Here is an 18,395-nt window from a genome sequence, read left to right as displayed (position 1 = left end):
CGTCCTGGATGCTGCCCCTTGCGGGACAGGACCAAGGCCAGGCGTGTGGCTGCACCGAGGCCTGGAGTGTCCATGACCCCCTGTCCCCAAGGTCCTTGCCCATCGCCCCTTGGGGTTTTCTGCAGAAAGCATCCCAGGGTTTGCCAGGAGGGCCTGTGCTTACCCAGGGAGACAAGGGCCACACTCAGCGTCGTTCTCCATGTCCCCCGGCGTCAGCACGGTGGCCCGGAAGAAGCCCTCACAGTCTTTGTGGCGCCTGCATATCTGGTAGCCTCCTTTGGAAAATTTCTCCGCCGGGCAGGGGACGCAGCCATAGTCCTCGTCTTTGGTGCCGTAGCCACAGGACTGGCCAGGGGAAGAAGAGAGGAGACACAGGTGGGTGCAGCAGCCAAACTGCACCGACTCGGCCCACGGTCCTTGGGCAGTGACGTGCCGGCTGTCTCCAGAAGCTACTCTTGCTGGGCCTTGGTTTCCTGGCTTGTCCTAACTGCAAAGCCCCCAGGAACCAGCTCACGCTCCGGGTCTGTCCCTTTCCTTGCCACTCTCTAGACGCCGCCCCTCTTCTGAGCCTCCCTGAGATGAATTCAGCTAGCTGCTGGAATGCCCAGGCAGTGCAGGTAGCACTTGACATCTGACTTTCCTCAGCTTGCTACAAGAACCAGACACTGAAACCCTGGAGGTTTCCCTTGGTGCTTAACAGAACACCCAGGCTTCGCTTGCCCAGAGGAGGAGGGAGATGCGGCACTCAGGAAAAAATGTACTAGTACTGGAGAACATTTCAATCCTGCTTCCAATCAGATGATCTGATGCTAATTTAATCAGGGTAGAGAGGGAAAGTGGTCCTTTAAAAACATCGGAGAACTCCTGAAAAATCTGTTTACCAATGCTCAGCTGGAGAGTGCCGTTCCTGGGCTCACGGCAGCTCTCGCCACCAATCTTAATGTCCAGGGAGTGTGACCGGCTGGTTTGATACACCCTGGCGACCTCTCACGCAGCAATGCAGGCTCAGGGCAACAATGCCGCAAGCGGGAGGCCTCCCCTGAGAGCGCACGAGGCCCCAGGAGGGCTGGGTCCTTACCAGGTAGGGCTCCTCCCCTGGCCCGCAAGGGGGGCACTCCTGGCACAGCCCCGTAGTCTGGTTGTAGTACTCGTTCTCGCCGCAGTTTGAGTATTCCGCTCGGGCCGAGCACATCAGAGACACCTGCCAACAAAGAGGGGTGTTGTGGCCTCCATATCTCCTTAGAAACATGTGTGACTCCCCCAAGAGCCCAAGGTTGACATAGGAAGGGGGTGTCCTGTGGTGGGGGCTCTGCTGGGGCTCAGTCTGGGAAGGTGCCAGCTTGTGAGTGCTCACTGCTGCTAAGTCTCCAGTGGCTCCTGGTTGATCACCTGGGCACGGCCAGCCCCCACCAGAACCACCCTGCCCCACCCCTGCTGGCCAAGCCTCGTCCCACCATCAAGTCCTGCTCTGAATTCTCCTCATCAACGCACTTGCCAAGGTCATGGAGGAGGCGCCCCTGTTCCCCACTGAGCCTCTAATACAGTGGCTCCTCAGAAGGCCGGCATGTCCAGGAGGATGGGGGTGGGGGTCTGAGTCTTCCAAGTCTTTCTCAGCTGTGCGGGCTGTAAGCATGAGCTCCTCACACAGACACTGGGCTGTGTGTATCACACCACAAATAAGCACTCAAGAACGTTTATATCCATGAGACTCTATGAAGGGAGCTACCAATGAAATCAATCTAACTTCAGCCTGGGGCCGAGTTCCGTGCTTTGCAGGCCTGGTTTCATTTCACCCTCAGACGAACCCTGTGAAGGAGGGACTATGACCAGCATTCCCATTTTACAGCTGAAGAGGCTAAGAAACAGTCCAACCATCACCAGGATGAGGGCGCCGTGAGAGTGAGGGGCTCAGACCACTTACCACCAGGACGGGGAGCCAGGGCGTCTGCGTGTAGTCCCCCACATGGGCCATCCTCTCCCAAGGGCTTACCTGAAAGACACGCATCATTAGCTGGGCACTGGAGGTAGCCCCCGAACCGGGGGTCCGGCTACCTGTAATTTAACCCCACTGGATATAAAGTGCCTTCCAGCAAACACAGGGGAAACTACACATCCTAAAAGAAAAGGCAGACGTGAAGCTGAAGCTGTACCCATGCCATTCGAGCTGATTCTGGGGCCTTCCCAGCCTCGTGGCCATGCCCAGGAGGGAGCCTGAGAGGAGGCTGGGAGCACAGGGAGGGCCCATGGTTAAACCTGAGGTTAGTGATTGTGTTTCTCGTGTTCAGAGGGTTTGGAGAAACCCAGCCTTACATGAGCTTTAAGTCTGGAGTCCTCTAGGCCAGTCCTGGCCTTTGCGCCCCGGACACAGGAGGACCCCCGGGAGAGACTGCCAGGCATCAGATTCTGGTCTGTGCCGCCTCTGAATGCTCTCCCGGCCCCACCGTAAGGTTCTTCCCTCTCTCTGTTAAGAACAGGTTGTCCATCCAAGTGGACAAGTCCAACAACCTAACTTTACAGTTGAGATAGTGGGAGCCCAGAGAGGTTAAGTGACTTGCCCCAGGTCACACAGCTACTTAAGGGACTGAGCATGGCTGCAGCTGAGGTGTTCTGATGCTTTTCACCAACTATTAATATTACACGAATGCACTGCCTTGAAGGAGGAGGTGGGTTTATTTATTTATTTTTTCACTTTCTGAATGGAGACCTGTGTTTCTGACTCAAAGCAATTTTACTTGGGAGTCTGGGTATTAATTAGCCTGGCTCTACAAAGAGAGATAATGTGCGCTTGTGGTCACCTAAATTCTCCAGTGGCTGCACTCTGGTTCACTGTCCTCTTGCCAAGACAAAACAGCAAGTCCTCTTCTAGATGCTGGGTTGTGTGAGGAACCTTCCAGAATCAACCACTGACTCAGACCAGAAGCCCAACTGGGCCATGGAACCCAAACTCCCCAAGACCTTTCACCCTCAGCATCCTCTTGTCCTTAGCAAGCCATCACTGGTCATGAAAACCAATTAATTCCCAATATTGCACACAAAAATACCGTGATGAACATATGCCATGATACATAGGAAACTTCCCTCCCTTCCTCCTTTTCTTTTCTTTCTTTTGGAAAAGTCCTGCAACATCCTAAAGGCATTAGGGAGAAAAGTAGCCAAAGATTATTTATTGGAAATAAAGAAATTAAGTTGGAGAGGCTGGGCATGGTGGCTCATGCCTGTAATCCCAACACTTTGGGAGGCTGAGGCGGGCAGATCACGAGGTCAGGAGATGGAGACCATCCTGGCTAACACGGTGAAACTCCGTCTCTACTAAAAATACAAAAGAAATTAGCCGGGCGAGGTGGCGGGCGCCTGTAGTCCCAGCTACTCGGGAGGCCGAGGCAGGAGAATGGCGTGAACCCGGGAGGCGGAGCTTGCAGTGAGCCAAGATCGTGCCACTGCACTCCAGCCTGGGTGACTGAGCAAGACTCCGTCTCAAAAAAAAAAAAAAAAAAAAAAAAAGAAAAAAAGAAATTAGGTTGGAGAAGGAGGCGGGAGCTGCGTAAGTCAGCAGCCAGGGAATGGCAGAGGACAGCAAAAGACCAGAGGCCCTGTCAGTGGGGACCGACACCCACAATCTTCTTTTCCAAATCCCCCAGGACTTAAGGGCTTATTCACGGAGATTTCTGGAAAGAGAATGGCCCTTTAGGGGATGCAACCAATGCCAAGTATGTGTATGTTTTTAACACATAAACTGTGGGGGAAACATTCAAACCATAGCAGCGTGGAAAATGTCTCTTCCCATCCGAGGCAGAGAAGGCTGTTGCTTAACTTGTGGAACTAATCAGTTAATTGGCTGCAAGGGAGCTTCCAGTCAGCCAGCCTTCCAGAGATCCCTGGGGAGCACACCCGTCCTGCCTCCCGAGTACAACAGTACATGCCCTCGATCCTGTAGGATAGTATGCTTGTTTATCATTGCAACAAATGCACACCCACGAAAAATCCAAAGGAACTTCAGTTTCCTGGAACACCAAGCAGGGCTGTACCACCTGTTGTTGGGTGAGAAAGAAATCATACAGAAGAATGCCTCCGGGTGTATTTGTCAAGTTTCTAAATGCATGAAAGCAGGTCTGGAGTGATGCCTGCTGAACTTCCAGCAAAGATTTTTTTTGGCAGTAACTGAAATCAGATGGGGGTGGCCAAGGACCAAGGGAGCATTCCAGGGAACATTCACTTTTTATTTTATGCAGGTCTGTATTGTCTGAATGGTCTAGAAGAGAGAGTATGAATTCTGTGATAAAGGAAAAAGCATGTGTCCCTGGCTGCTCTAAGAATAGGTGGGGAAGGGGTCCCCGGGGCGGGGTCCCAGAGGACAGACCTGACTAGGGGCAGGTCACTGGTAAAGCACAGTGGCGGTCCTGGGTCTTTTCTTGGGCCCCGGCTGTTGGCCCAGTCACCTTGGAGGTGTCTCACTCGGTGGAGACCTCCAGGTGGCTTTGGGGAAGAGTCCTGTTTCCAGACCTTCTTGATGAGGTTCAAAAACTGCCTTTTCCCACGCACTACGTGCACTTCAGTGCTGCATTTACTGTTTGGAAAACACTAAATGGACTGAGGCAAGATTGAGGAGCCAGCCACCCCAGAGGTGAACTCGCTGGGTGTTTTCCTTCTAGCAACAGAGCAAGCTGGGGCAGGCAGCGACGGGAGGTCGGGGTGGTGGGGAGGCAAGGGCGACCTGCAGCCCGCCGGGTGAGGCGGGAGTTTGGGTACAAGCAAAGGCCTGAAAGGGAACTGATAGGAGCCTGTTCCCCCTCCCAGCAGCCCTGGACTTGGCTTCAGGATGGTGAGGTTAGCAGAGAGAGGTTTCCACTGAGTCTGTGGATAGGGCCAGAGGCTCTCAGCAGGGCTGGAGGCCTTCCAAGAACCATATGAATGGTTTCTAATTTAATTGACTTCTAATTATAGCTGAGCCTTGGAGGGCTTCCCTGAGTAACTGAGAAGGGCTGGGCCTGCCGCACCTTAGTGTCAACCAGGAGCACTTATCAAAAGGCGCAATTAAAACGTTCCCAGGTAAACCCAAGCAGAGAGAAAAGAAAAACAAATAAATAGCTGCACAAAGCAGAACCAAAAGTCTGTGGCCTTAGATGTGTTTCATTACGTTACCAATTCTCTGAGAGGGCGAGTGGGGTCTGGGGGAGGGGAGCACAGGGCAGCCTGTGGTTTGGATCCCACTTCTCAGACTGCAGATGCAGGCAGGAGGTGGGCCACTGGGTGCTGGGGGGCCAACTGCTCCCAATCGTGATCCCCTGTTTGTTTTACTTTGGGGATCTCCAATCTCCATCAGTGCCTGGCAATGCTGCTGGGGTATGAGACCAAGGAGCTGACTGAAGTAGGGCTACAGCCTTGTGCACACCGAGCTCCCATGTTTGTGACAGTGATGGGGAGAGGGAGCACCTGTCTTAGTGTGTTTTGTGCTGCTAGAACAGAATACCACGGACAGGCTGAGAACTGAAGTTTATTTGGGGTTCTGGGGCTGGGAAGTCCAAGAGTGAGTGACTGCATCTGGTGAGAGCTTAGTTTCCATGTCATAACATGGCAGAGGGCATCACATAGTGAGAGAGTGCAAGCGGCGCCAACTCACTGTTACAACCAGCCCACTCTCGAGATAACGAACCCACTCCCGTGATGATGACATTAAGTCATTCATGAGGGCAGAGCCTCATGACCTCATCACCTCCCACCTTTCAAACCTGTTCACTGGGAATTAAGGGATTAAGTTTTTAACACATAAGCTGTGGGGAAAACGTTCAAACCAAAGCAGCGTGGAAATGTCTCTTCCCATCCGAGGCAGACAAGGCTGCTGCTTAACATGGGACTAATCAGTTAATTGGCTAGTGATCCAGTTCAGGGGTTGTGAAGCCAGTAGCCACCCAGCAGGTTCTGTGAACACACTCTTTCGGAGGCCAGCCTCGCATGTTGGTTACCTAGTGCCTGTGGGCATTTCATGATATAAGAGACCCCATGACCAGGTAAGTCTAGAATATCTCAAATCTGGCCCTTTATGGAAAAGGTCTGCCCACTCCTGCCTGAATTGACAGCTTCTCTTCCCCAACCTGCTCTTTCTCTGCCTTTGGACCTTCCTTCTTCAGTTCCCATCTAGAATGAGGACACAGCTGTAATCACATCAGCTTATGACTACTGAGCTCGGACCCCAACCAGGCACTACCATGGCTTCATCTTCACCACTACCACTTTGTTGCTCAAAGTGGGGCCCTGGACCAGCAGCATCAGCATCACCTGGGAGCTCATGAGAAATGCAGAATCTCAGCCCCGCCCAGACCTGCTGTCTGGGATCTGCTTTTCAACCAGATCCGCAGGTGGTCTGTGGGCACATTAAAGTTTGAGAAGCGCTGGTCTAGACGATCTCCTAGCAACATCTTGCTGAGGTGGGGAGAGAACATTTAATGTTTAATTAATGTTTAATTCCTTCTGGGAGCCCAGGAAGAAAGCCTTGGCTGGATCTCTCCCTCTTTAAGTTCTGGCCTGCTTCCAAAGAACAAATGCCATCATTAGCACCCCTTTTCACACACACACATACTCTGCACTAGACATTGATTCCCTTAATCTTGTTTGTTAGAGTTCATTCATTTATTCGTCATTTATTCAACAAAGAGCTGTGGAGCTGCTACTACGTGGCAATTTTATAGGCCCTAAGGACGGTGCCTGATAGACAGGGTCCCTGCTCTATTGGGCCTTTATCTGTCCAGGGAGCCAGACATGGAAGGCATCATAATATACAAGTTTGGCCCACTTTCCTAGCCGCCCTCCCCTAGACTCAGTCTCCTCTCTGAGCTGCCCGCCTCTTGGAATGGCCTTCACCCTTGGCGGTGTGGTTTTGACGGTCTACACTTGTCATCATGGCTGCCTCCAGAGCACAGACAGCACCCAGTGCAGGAAGAAGGTGGCCATCCTCCCTACTAGTCACCACCTTTAGGAGACGCAGAGTCACTGCCTGGTCTGGCAGATGGTCCAGCCTCCAAGGCTTCCCATTCTTCCATCCAGCTGGGCCCCCCTTGACTGTGACAGTGCCACCTCTTCCAAAAGGTTCTCCCTGAAAGGGCCACACCTCATATCTGTGGGAAGCAGCTGAGACCAGGTGGCTGTGGGAAGCCTTGGCAGGCCTGATGGTTCGGAGTTACCTTTTAAAGTCTGTAGGGCGGATGTCCCTTGTGTCTGTGGCCCCTCTCCATCCCTCCCGTGTGCTCACCTGGCCTGGCCCAGCAGGGCTCACCACGCCTGGGTTGACCACATCATGGACAAGGAGGGGAGAGGCTGTGGCCGGCCCACCCAGCTCCATGGGCATAAGCTCTTCCATGGCGGGAGGCAAGGTGCTGGCAGCTGCCTGTGTCTGGGAGGCGGCCACAGAGCTGGCTGCGGCTCCCTGCCCACCCAGCACTACTCTGCTCCCCTGGCCTCCCACGCTCTCCTTCCTACAGGAAGACCGGAGGGGAGGCTGCTGGTGGCCTCCTCCCCACACCCGGCAGGATTGCTTGCTCCTCAGCCTCCCTGAGGGCCCCCACTTCCCATCAACCCAGACAGACCTCCCTGCCCTGCGGGGAGCCCGCAAGGGCATCATCAGAGCAGCTGAAAACACTTCCATTTGATGTGATTTACAGCTCTGAATCTTCCCTGTCTCAGCCGGTAGTGCTAATTAATACTACATTGGGAGGAGAGGGATGCATTCTCTTTCCGCTTCTGCTTTAGTCGGATCTGTTTCACCGGAGCAGGAGGAAGGAGGAGAAGGCAGCCTGGAGTCCCTCCTGCCCCATGCCGCACTTAGTGTCCCGCTGGCCTTGCCAGCCTAAAGTCCTCAGTGATTTCTGACCCATTTCTATTTGGCACTGGACCCCACAAATTAAATAGCCGGTCCTGTTCCCAGCCTCTCTGGCCACGCAGGGGAGGCCCCCCGGTGCTGTGCCAGGGAACAGACATGCAGAGCACAGGCCAAACGTCTTGTCAAGACCACAGGCGCCGTCCTTCCCAAGGCTGGAGCGGAGGGTGACACTGACATAGAAGTGACTGGCAACAGAGCACACTGGCGGGTCCCGGAGCTTCAAACAGCATCACACGGGGTTTACAAGCAGCCACTCTTCTTTATCACTGCACTGAAAACCTTTCATCTGCAAACTCCCTGGTGAAGATTTCAGGGCTATGAGGGGCAAACTGACCTTTGGCAGCCTCTCAAAGGTGGCGGGCTGTGTCCCTGAATTCTCTCAAGCCCTAAGTCTCTCAAGGGTGTTGCCCACCCCAAACATGTGGGTGTGAGTGTGTGCATCCATGTGAGTGTTTGTGTATCTGTCTGCGAGCACATATGTGTGAGTAGATGTGTGTATGTGTATATGTGAGGATATGTGTATGTGTGTGTATACGTGAGTGTATGTGTGTATAAGGGTATGGGTATGTGTATGTGTGTATGTATGAATGGATGCAATGTGTAAGTGTAGTGACCTGTATGTGTGTGAGTGTGTGGAATGCATAATGTGTGGTGTTGGGTGAGTATGCTTATATGATGTGAGTGTATCTGCATATGAGTATGTGTGAATATGTGTGTGGGTTTTTGGGGGGGGGTTGTATGGTGTTGTTTGTGTGGTGTGCATATGTGTATGTTTACATTGTGTGGAGTATATGTGGTATTCGAATGTGTGTGTGTATGTGGTGTGGTATCTGTGGTAAGTGTATGCATATGAATGTATGTGTGTGTGGTAATCTGTGTATAGTGTATGCATATGGAATGTATGGTGTGAATGGTATATGTATGTGGTGTGTGTATCTGTGTATGAGTGTATGCATATGAATGTATGTGTGTGAATGTATGTGTGTGTGTATGTGGCAAACCCAGACAGGCCCCATGCACAGGAGACCTGCCTGGAGGGGCACGGATGAGGGCAAACCAAGTGGCCCTGAGCCCTGGGGGGGGGCCTTCCCAAACGACGTGGACAGAGAGGTTGGTTTGAGTTGAAAGTTTAAAATCCAAGTTCTCAAGTTTCCTTTGTTAATTTGAATTGAGATGATACTCAGAAAATAGATATTCTTGCGCACATAGAATAATAAATATAATGCACGAAACACTTATTCACTTCTAGATTTTCTTTTGAAGGATCACTACTAATACAAATAAGCATGTCCAATTCTTCAGAACTCTCTGTGGATCACTGACTCTTCAGCAGAACCCACAGAGGCAGTAAGAGCATGGAAAAATCAGTATTTTGGACATATCTGTTCACATCTCATCTTTCTATTTGACTCAACTTCTTCCGTTAGTCTTTATTTTCCCACATATAAACTAGTGACAATGATGATAATTTCTAAAGTGCAGTAAACAGTCATGGCCTAAAAACATTTCTGAACACCGACATGGTTACTGTTGCTTGTCAGACTAGGCTGGGGCTTCTTGGAATGCTAATTGTGTTATGAAGCAGGTGCATGTGTGCATTTGTACACAGGCAGGACTGGGGCTGATGTCCCAAAGAGCAAGAAGCTCTCTCCAGCATTTCCTGCAGCTTGTGGTGCTTGGGTGCTCTGCACTCTTGGAGAATTGCTCACGAAAATAACGTGGCTTGCAAATATCCATGCAGAAGTTCAGAGGGAGAGCAATTATCCTCATTCCAATGTCCCGCTGTAAAGATATGTGTTCACAATTTCATTTCTGTTTCATTGAATGCCTCAGAGCTGAAAGGATCTTGTGGAACTAACAAGCTTGGAGAAGTTTTGAAAAAAAAAAATCCCTACTTTTTTGCCTTATCAAAATTGAGTGAAAGCATTTTCAGGGTGAAATCAGGAAAGTTATCATAACTAATGCATTGCTTTAAATTACAAAATGCAAATTTTTCTAGGACTCTTTTTTTTTTTCCAGACAGAGTTTCACTCTGTCGCCCAGGCTGGAGTGCAGTGGCATAATCTAGGCTCACTGCAACCTCCACCTCCCGGGTTCCAGCAATTCTCTTGCCTCAGCCTCCCGAGTAGCTGGGACTATAGGCGCCTGCCACCACACCTGGCTAATTTTTGTAATTTTAGTACTGACGGGGTTTTACCGTGTTGGCCAGGCTGGTCTCGAACTCCTGATCTCATGATCTGCCCAGCTCAGCCTCCCAAAGTGCTGGGATTACAGGTGTGAACCACCGTGCCTGGCCACTGTAGGACTCATATAAGCATATTAACGTGAAGTTTTGTTGAAACATGATAGGAGCCACTCTCTAGCACTTTAATACACATGCCGCTCATCCTTCCTTTTTTTTTTTTTTTTTTGAGACGGAGTCTTGCTCTGTCACTCATGCTAGAGTGCAGTGGCATAATCTCAATCTCAGGTCACTGCAACCTCCTCAACCTCCGCCTCCCAGGTTCAAGTGATTCTCCTGCCTCAGCCTCCGTAGTAGCTGGGACTACAGGCATGTGCCACCACACCTGGCTAATTTTCGTATTTTTAATAGAGATGGTGTTTCACCGTGTTGGCCAGGCTGTTCTTGAACTCCTGATTTTAAGTGTCTAGTGCAGAGTGTGTGTGTGTGAAAATGGGTGCTAATGACAGATTACCAGGTGGGGAGGTCAGGAGGACTGTCCCCAGTCCCAGGAAGATGGCTAGGAGTTAGCCAGGAATCACAATGGAAAAGTAGAGAGAAAGAGGGAACAGCATGGGTGAGGGCTGGGAGGAGGAGAACATGTCCCGTTAGGAAATCCAGTCACAGTGTATCCCCTCTAAGGCCATTGCTACACCCGATTCTCTCAGCAATAGATGAATGAGTTATTTGCTGAACTGCGTACTGATAAAATCAAGAACTCTTTCTTGTTTTCTGCCAATGACCTACTGTGCTGGGTCCTCCCTCAGCTCTTGTCTTCATTTCTTTGCTCTCATCAGCTCAGAGATTTGGAAAGCAATACTTTCAGTCCGCCCTGCCTCCCCCAGACCCAGCAGTTCCTTTTGGATCTGGACTCCACCAGAGAACAGAAAGTTGGCACCTTAAAATAATTGTGGTGTGATGGAGACGAGGCCTCCTGCATGAACGTGTCCCAGTGACACTGATTCTGCTTCACAACAAAAGCAAAACAAGAACGTAATCCTTAATCACTGAAAGACACACTGCTAGAATCCCAAGCTATGTCAGCCAGACAGAAGACATCAATTTGACAGAGATGATAGCTTCTAAGTTAAGGAAGTTGAAGAAGATGAACCATCTATTGGCACCGGGATCAATAGAGTCTAAAATAGTACAAAGCTGCTGCAGACAACAACATGAAGAGGCAGTAACGATGACTGCCATTGTTACCTGTCCTGAGGGCCTGCAGAGGGCTTGCTGCTCCTCTCAGGCTGGCTATCGTAGGTAACTCAGAAGGCGCCCACATGGGCGGTGGAGGCTGAGCCTTCCAGGATGGCTCGGATGGTCTGAAGGGGAAGGTGGAGGGAGGGAGGACATATGTGGGCTGGCAAAGTACGTGTGGCTCCTCCATGGCTGAGCCTGCCCACGTGCCCCCTACTCTGCAGCCCCTGCCTCCCACTCCCCACTTCAGCTGCCCCTTTGAAGCTACTATGAGCCCAGGGAGTAATGGGAATCTCAGCGCGTGGCCTGTGCACTCTGGGCTCCCCTGGGCCATGCCTGAGTCCCAGATGGGGCGGAGGTGGGGGCAGCCAGGCTCTCTGCTCCTCCTCTGTATCAAGCAACCAGTGCCATCGTCACACAATGTGAATGTGGAGTCATGTGCAGAATAACAAAGAAACAGCTTCTAAGCAAAGACTAAGCACAATTACAACATGTCACACCACGCCATGATGTGGGGCTGAACGGGTCAGGCTTCCAGTGGCAACAGTGCAGAATGATGAGAGTGGCGTTCTCAGAGTCTGCATGTCCCGTAAGAACCTACAAGTTGATGTCCTGATGAGTGGCACAGATTTTTGTATTCTTATTGCTGATAGTTTTAAAAATAATCAGGTGTTTTGAGTTGTAATTAACTTGCAATAAGCTTTACATATTTCCAGTTACAGCTGGGAGACTTTAATAACGTGTATACACCCCATGTGGCTTGATACAGAGCCCATCTCTTCCAGAGTGTATCTTGTGCCCTTGACCATCAACCTGCCCCACCCTGGGCTGTCACCGTTCGTCACTATACATTTAAGCTGATTTTGCCTGTTCTAGATCTTCATGTACATGAAATCGGGCAGCTGGCTTCTTTCACCGAATGTAATACCTGTGGTGCGTCTGCGTTGTGGGAATTAGGACTTCAGTCCTCTTTATTGCCGAATCGTATTCCACTGCATTCGGAAACCACAGTGTTTCTCCATTCGCCCATTCCATTTGTTTTTGCTAAGACTACATTTGCAAAATGGTTTTCGGTTGTTTTCTGGACCTGGGCAGTCCTGACCTTGCTTTTGATGTCAGTGACTCAAACATGAGGCAGGTTCCCAAAGGGGCTGCCCCTGGTTTTTGTCTGAATCTGCTCTGGCCAGAGGAGAGTCCTTGTAGCTCACAACCTACCTCCCGGTCACCAGGGCAAGGCGGAGGCACTGAGCTTCCAAACAGCTTCCCCGAGCTGTTCCCTTTGAGGGGCTTACTGGCAACCCTGCCTGGCCAGCTGGCAGCTGCCATGGGTAAGATACACTCAGCTCTGAGGGTCCCCTGCACCAGCCATGGGCATGGCCAATAGGGAAGGGTGGAAGGAGAAGGAAAACGATCTCCTTGGCCCAGACCAACCCAGGGACTAGTTCTCAAAAAGTTACTTCCAAAAGATGGTGTGAGTGCCCTACAACAACCTGACTGCCATTGTAAATAATCCCCTCAATCCAAGCCTTCTCTCCTAGGCTGTGTGTTATGCTCACACACAGAATTGGCTCAGAGAAGTACACAGCCCATGTGTGAGGCCCTCACTGCCCCAGGGCACTTCTGCCCTGGTCCCAGCAGCCTCTTTCCAGCCTCAGTGAACGTGTATGCCCAAGGAGGCCAGTGCCCGACAGCAGGTGGGAGCTAATCAAGTCACAGCCGACAAAGCTCTGTTGCACAGAGAGGCCCGTCCATGCCACGGTTCCCTGCTGGCTGGGGAAGGCAGCTGCCTTTCAGGTGCTCCTTGTGTGATGGAAGCTGCACAGGTGCCTAAGAGAAAGTTTGTTGGGCTTCTTCTGGAACCTGTGTTTGGGAGTGGAGCTGCAGGTGTGTGTGCTGGGGGCAGAGGCCCCATCTCTCAACCTGCTGAGGGTATTTGTGAAGGGCCAATCCAGCGCCAGGTTTGTCATTAAACCTCCCCAGCATTGCAAGGGAGGCACTCACTACTCCCCTGTTAACATGTGGAGTCAATGGCGGCTCAGAGAGGGTGAGCGACTTGCTAAGGTCACACAGACAGAGGTGGGAGAGCCGAGGCACAATGCCATATCTACTGGACTTTCGACACTTCTACACAGCTTTGGGAACAGAGGTCTGGGAGCCAAGAGAAAGGCTGGCGATGGCTGGGGCTGAGAGGAGGAAGGATTCCAAGTAAGTCAAGGGGCCCGGGCTTGGAGCCATGGACTTGGTTTCATCCTGTCCTGTGGACCTGTGGCAGTTAGAAGGTTCTCGGTGAGGCCAGGTGAACCATGATGAACCATGCGGACGGCAGGGGCCAGCATCCCTGTCTCCCTCCCGTTCTAGAAGACATAAATGGTGTCTTCATTTTATGAGTCTGCACTGAGTGAGGCCACGAGGCGGGCAATTCCGCCACCTGCTTCCCACACCAGAGGCCTTTGAAGATGTCGGAAGCCCTGCGGTTCCAGCGCGTTCCTGTTTCCACCTTTCCTTTCACCATGAAGCCAGCTTAGCTCCCAGGCACAACCCTGGCCATCTGGACTCGCAGGAAGGTTCATGCCCTGAGAACTTCAGGAGGAGGTGTGCTAAGAAAACTCAACAGCAGCAACAAAAACATTTTCAGGCTCCCAATCTTTTAAGTTTGAGTGGGTAGGATTTGTGTTTGTTTGTTTGTTTTGAACTATTTAATAGATGGATTTTCTCCCTGCTCCTAATCCTGGGATTAGACCATACCTTCCCAGCCCCTTCACTGACGTGGAGGTAACCCGGCACAGATGGCGTTTCACCAGGCAGGTGACCCGGATGGTGCAGGGCTATAAATAACCATTAAATGTCCCTTTCAGAGTGGGCTTTTTTTCCCTCCCTTACATTCGAGTCCCAGCATGAAGCAAGTAACTCATAAATTTGGATCCTTCCTGTCAAACTCAGGGTCTTGTTCTACCGGTTTGAAAGAGAATTCGTTTTTTCGTCATTGTCTTTAGAAGTACAGTAACGGGAAGGCCTTGAGAAGGGCACGCTTAGCAAAGGCACCTCCAGGTTTAGCCGGAGCACCTGAGATGGATCTGCTCCAACTCCAATGGGCCCTGTTACACCCTGGGAGAAATGCAGGGGAGACTTTCTATCCCTCAGAGCTTGGGGATCAGAGTAAAACCTTTCATTTCTGGCTCACTTCATTCTTTATACAGTTAAATTTATGTATTAATGGGACACAGATTAAACTGCAATCACACCGTATTCTTCTCTCTACCCTGTGCCTTTTTTCCGAGGTGAAAGAGCTGATGCCACTACTGAAGTCCTGGACAAACTTTTTGACAAAGAGATTGCTGGGGCAGGTGGTGACTAGTCCGAATGATCCAGAACCAGTGTGACACAGGGCAGTCACCACGGGCTTGGGAGGATTCACTTCCGAGCACAACAAAATCTCCAGAGTGAAGACTCCCTGTATTTTCCGTGGCCTGGTGTGTTGAGAAACAGCAACCATCCTTTCTGGGCTCTTTCTTGGTGGCTGGTGTCTGCTCTCCAGTTTGGGGGAGATGAATCCATGGGGCTGAGCACCCCTCCTTTCTCCAGGCTACTCTGTGATGTTCCGCAGCATACCCCAGGCTGGAGCAGAGGGCTGGATGCCAGCCCGGGGCTGAGCAGAGACTAGAATTGCTCTGAGCCCGTGACCTTGCGTGCCATTTCCACCCACCTCAGTTACCTTGCTTCCAAAACAGGGAGACAGGTTTTCCTGCTCACTCATTTCTCAGAGGGTAAACTGAGGTGAATGCATGTGGAAGTGTTTTGAATGTAAAAGGCTTGATGTAGACTGTGGTTTCTCAGGAATGTACACATGCAATTGCTATCCAGCCATGTAGGAGCAAACACTCTGTTCCTGCCTCTGTTTAGCAGGAAGGGTATACTCTGCTAATATACCCAGACCTCTGTTCCCAAAGCTGTGTAGAAGTGTCGAAAGTCAAGTAGATATGGCATTGTGCCTCAGCTCTCCCACCTCTGTCTGTGTGACCTTAGCAAGTCGCTCACCCTCTCTGAGCCGCCATTGACTCCATGTGTTAAGTGGGGAGTAGTGAGTGCCTCCCTTGCAATGCTGGGGAGGTTTAATGACAAGTCTGGCACTGGATCGGCCCTTCACAAATACGCTGATAATTTAATATAGTCTGACTATGGGTGCGGCAACGATGGCCATGGCCATGGAGCCAATGTTGTTGCCTCTAACCTCATGGGGCTGTTAATCTGGCTGTGGGCGAAGCAGGCTCTCCTGGATTGATAATGGGCTCCTTCACAAGCAGACCTGGCCCCCATTCCTGCCCTCAGCAGAACTTACTAAGCCCTGCTGGGCTAAGTGCCAGGGTGGGGGATAGGGTGGGCACAGGCAGCAAAACCAGGAGAGGCCCTGGGCCCCGGTGTCTTGGCCTGGGAGGGAGAGGCTGTAGCGCCCCCACGGTGCAGAGGAGGGAGCTGCCACACAGAGCCAGTCTCAGACCTTCCTGAGGTCACAGAGTCAAGGGAGAGGGCTGAGCCAGAGAGCTGACGGCAGAGACCAAGCTTCTAATCCCAGGCCAGGAGCTGTGGTCCCTGCCACCTGCAGGTCCCAGAGGAATTGATGCCGGGGAGGTTCTTTGAGCCCTTTGATATGAGCAGAAGGCCTAGGGTGTCCCTACTTGGATGTTTGCCGTGGTGCAAAGGGCAAGGTTTCCACGATCATCATATTATTTATACCAGTCTGGTGATTTGAAAAAGTGGCCCCCTGCTGTCTGGCTTGCATTGTACGGTCTGGTGCTTTCTGCCCTTGAATGTGCAAAGGAGTTGTGACTATGTATATGGGCGCTGCCTGTCCATGAGACAGCTCAGGAAGCTCGATCCTGTGTGGGGAGCAACAGCTATAAGGCACTCAGCCAAGCCCAGCTTGGGTGGGGGCGAGCTCCCCGTCCTGGGGCACTGTATATTCCAGGGGCCAATGGGATGCTATGCCACTAAGTCCAAGCATGTAATCTTTAAAGACATCTTTTATTAGGTGTTTCATTATGCATTTCACTACTCCAGCAGTTCCAAGGCCATTTATTTATTTATCCCCATGCCAAGAGCCCCCAAGCAATGCCAAGGCATTTGGAACTAGAGTATGCTGGTACTAAAATAAAATTAAAACCTATTTTAAAGCCTTGAGACTTATTAATTTATTAAATTACTAAAAGGGACAATGTCTCTGGGTCTTAACAGGATCCAACAGAGGACTGGACAGGATGGATAAGCTGGGCTTGTTGGCACTGCCTGCATTTTAAATGCCAGCCACCAAGAATGCCAGGAAAAAGGACTGGACATGAATGGAAAATAAAAATGCAGCTAACTTCCTAAAAATTTGAGATCTATTTATTTCTAAATGCCATGGATCCCAAATGGATCAACAAAGTATGGCATATGCACACAGTGGAATATTACTCAGCCTTAAAAAGGAAAGACTTTCGGACACATGCTACAGTATGCATGAACCTTGAGGACCTTTTGCTAAGTAAGATAAGCCAGTCATGAAAGGACAAATATCATGTGATCCCACTTGTATAAGGTTCCCAGAGTAGTCAGATTCACAGAGACGGAAAGTAGAATGTGGGTTGCCAGGGGCACATGTTACTTTATCATGAAGATGCCTATTCTCTCCTATGCTTCCATCTGACTCTTCGTCAAAGTAAAAGACAATTCAAGCAAACTAATGACTCGATTGCATTTTCTCACTCCATTCTCTGCAGTAGTACTGGCAGCATTCGTCCTTGGACATGAAGGAATCTGACATTTGGGAGGGCTGCCAAGTTTCTGGTGACTCCGAGGACACACCAGCCCCTGCTCCTGGCAATCCTCCACACCCTGTGAGATGTGCTCAGAGTGTGTCCCAGCAGCTGGGAGGAGCTGTCAGGTACAAAATGCACCAGGGCATGACTGGGTATCTTCAGCCTCCCTTGACTTTATCACAGGCTCTTCAGATATACCCCAAACTCATGTCAGTACTTACAGGTGACAGTGACGGGAGTAGCACCTGGGACAACACATACCTGAGTGTATTCAGCATCACCCTGTGCCTGCACACCATGGGACTTGGTAAGGACTTGCAGAGCTGAATTATGCACAAAGACAACCCCTTGGGAACTGGTGTCAGGAATATTGGCAGCACCAAACAATTCTTAAAAAGTTGGCTCTCTGGCCAAACATATATTTTACATACTAAAAAGTGGAGTTGTATTAGTCCAGTCTCCCATTTTCACACGCTATAAAGACTGGGTAATCTATAAATAAATAAGATTTAATTGGCAAACAGTTCCACATGACTGGCAGGCCTCAGGAAACTTACAATCATAGCAGAAGGCAAAGGGGAAGAAAAACACATCTTACATGGTGGCGAGAGAGAGAGTGAAGAGGGAAGTGCCAGATATATATCAAACAACTAGATCTCATAAGAACTCACTCACTATCATGAGAACATCATGGGGAAACTGCCATGATCCAGTCACCTCCTACCAGGTTTCTCCCTCAACATGTGGGAATTACAATTTGAGATGAGATTTGGGTGGGGACACAGAGCCAAACCTTATCATTCTACCCCTGGTCCCTCCCAAATCTCGTTTTTTTTTTTTTTTTTTTTTTTTTTTTCACATTTCAAAATCAATCATGCCTTCCCAACAGTTTCCCAAAGTCTTAAGTGACTCCAGCATTAACCCAAAAGTCCAAAGTCTCATCTGAGACAAGGCAAATCCCTTCTGTCTATAAGCCTGTGAAATCAAAAGTAAGTTAGTTACTTCCAAGATACTATGGAGGTACAGCCATTGAGTCTCCATTCCAAATGGGAAAAATTGGCCAAAACAAAGGGGCCATAGGCCCCATGAAAAAGTCTGAAACCTGGCTGGACAGTCATTAAATCTTAAAGCTCCAAAATCTTCCTTGACTCCATGTCTCACATACAGGGCATGCTGATGCAAGGGGTGGACTCCCATGGCCTTGGACAGCTCTGCCTCTGTGGCTCTGCAGGGTACAGCTCCTGTAGCTGCTTTCATGGGCTGGCATTAAGTGCCTGTGGATTTTCAAGCTGTCAGTTGATCTACCATCCTTGGG

The 18,395-nt window shown here is 50.5% G+C and overlaps 1 protein-coding gene across 4 annotated transcripts in view; it reads right to left on the bottom strand.

The window, feature by feature from the left end:
* The window catches only part of EDAR (ectodysplasin A receptor), a 93,532-nt gene that overhangs the window by 33,553 nt on the left and 41,584 nt on the right, over window positions 1-18,395 (bottom strand). For all 4 annotated transcript variants that reach the window (XM_017859936.1, XM_017859940.1, XM_017859938.1 and 1 more), the window contains 3 exons: window positions 1,922-1,990; window positions 1,079-1,201; window positions 164-345 (listed from right to left, as the gene is read on the bottom strand). In XM_017859936.1, the coding sequence (XP_017715425.1) occupies window positions 164-345; window positions 1,079-1,201; window positions 1,922-1,990 (374 nt within the window). The remainder of the gene's footprint in view (window positions 1-163; window positions 346-1,078; window positions 1,202-1,921; window positions 1,991-18,395) is intronic.

This window comes from Rhinopithecus bieti, unplaced genomic scaffold (assembly GCF_001698545.2).
Source record: "Rhinopithecus bieti isolate Rb0 unplaced genomic scaffold, ASM169854v2 scaffold_53274, whole genome shotgun sequence".
NCBI lineage: Eukaryota > Metazoa > Chordata > Mammalia > Primates > Cercopithecidae > Rhinopithecus > Rhinopithecus bieti.
Note: the sequence above shows the minus strand (reverse complement) of the source record. Positions and strands in the feature narration are given on the sequence as shown.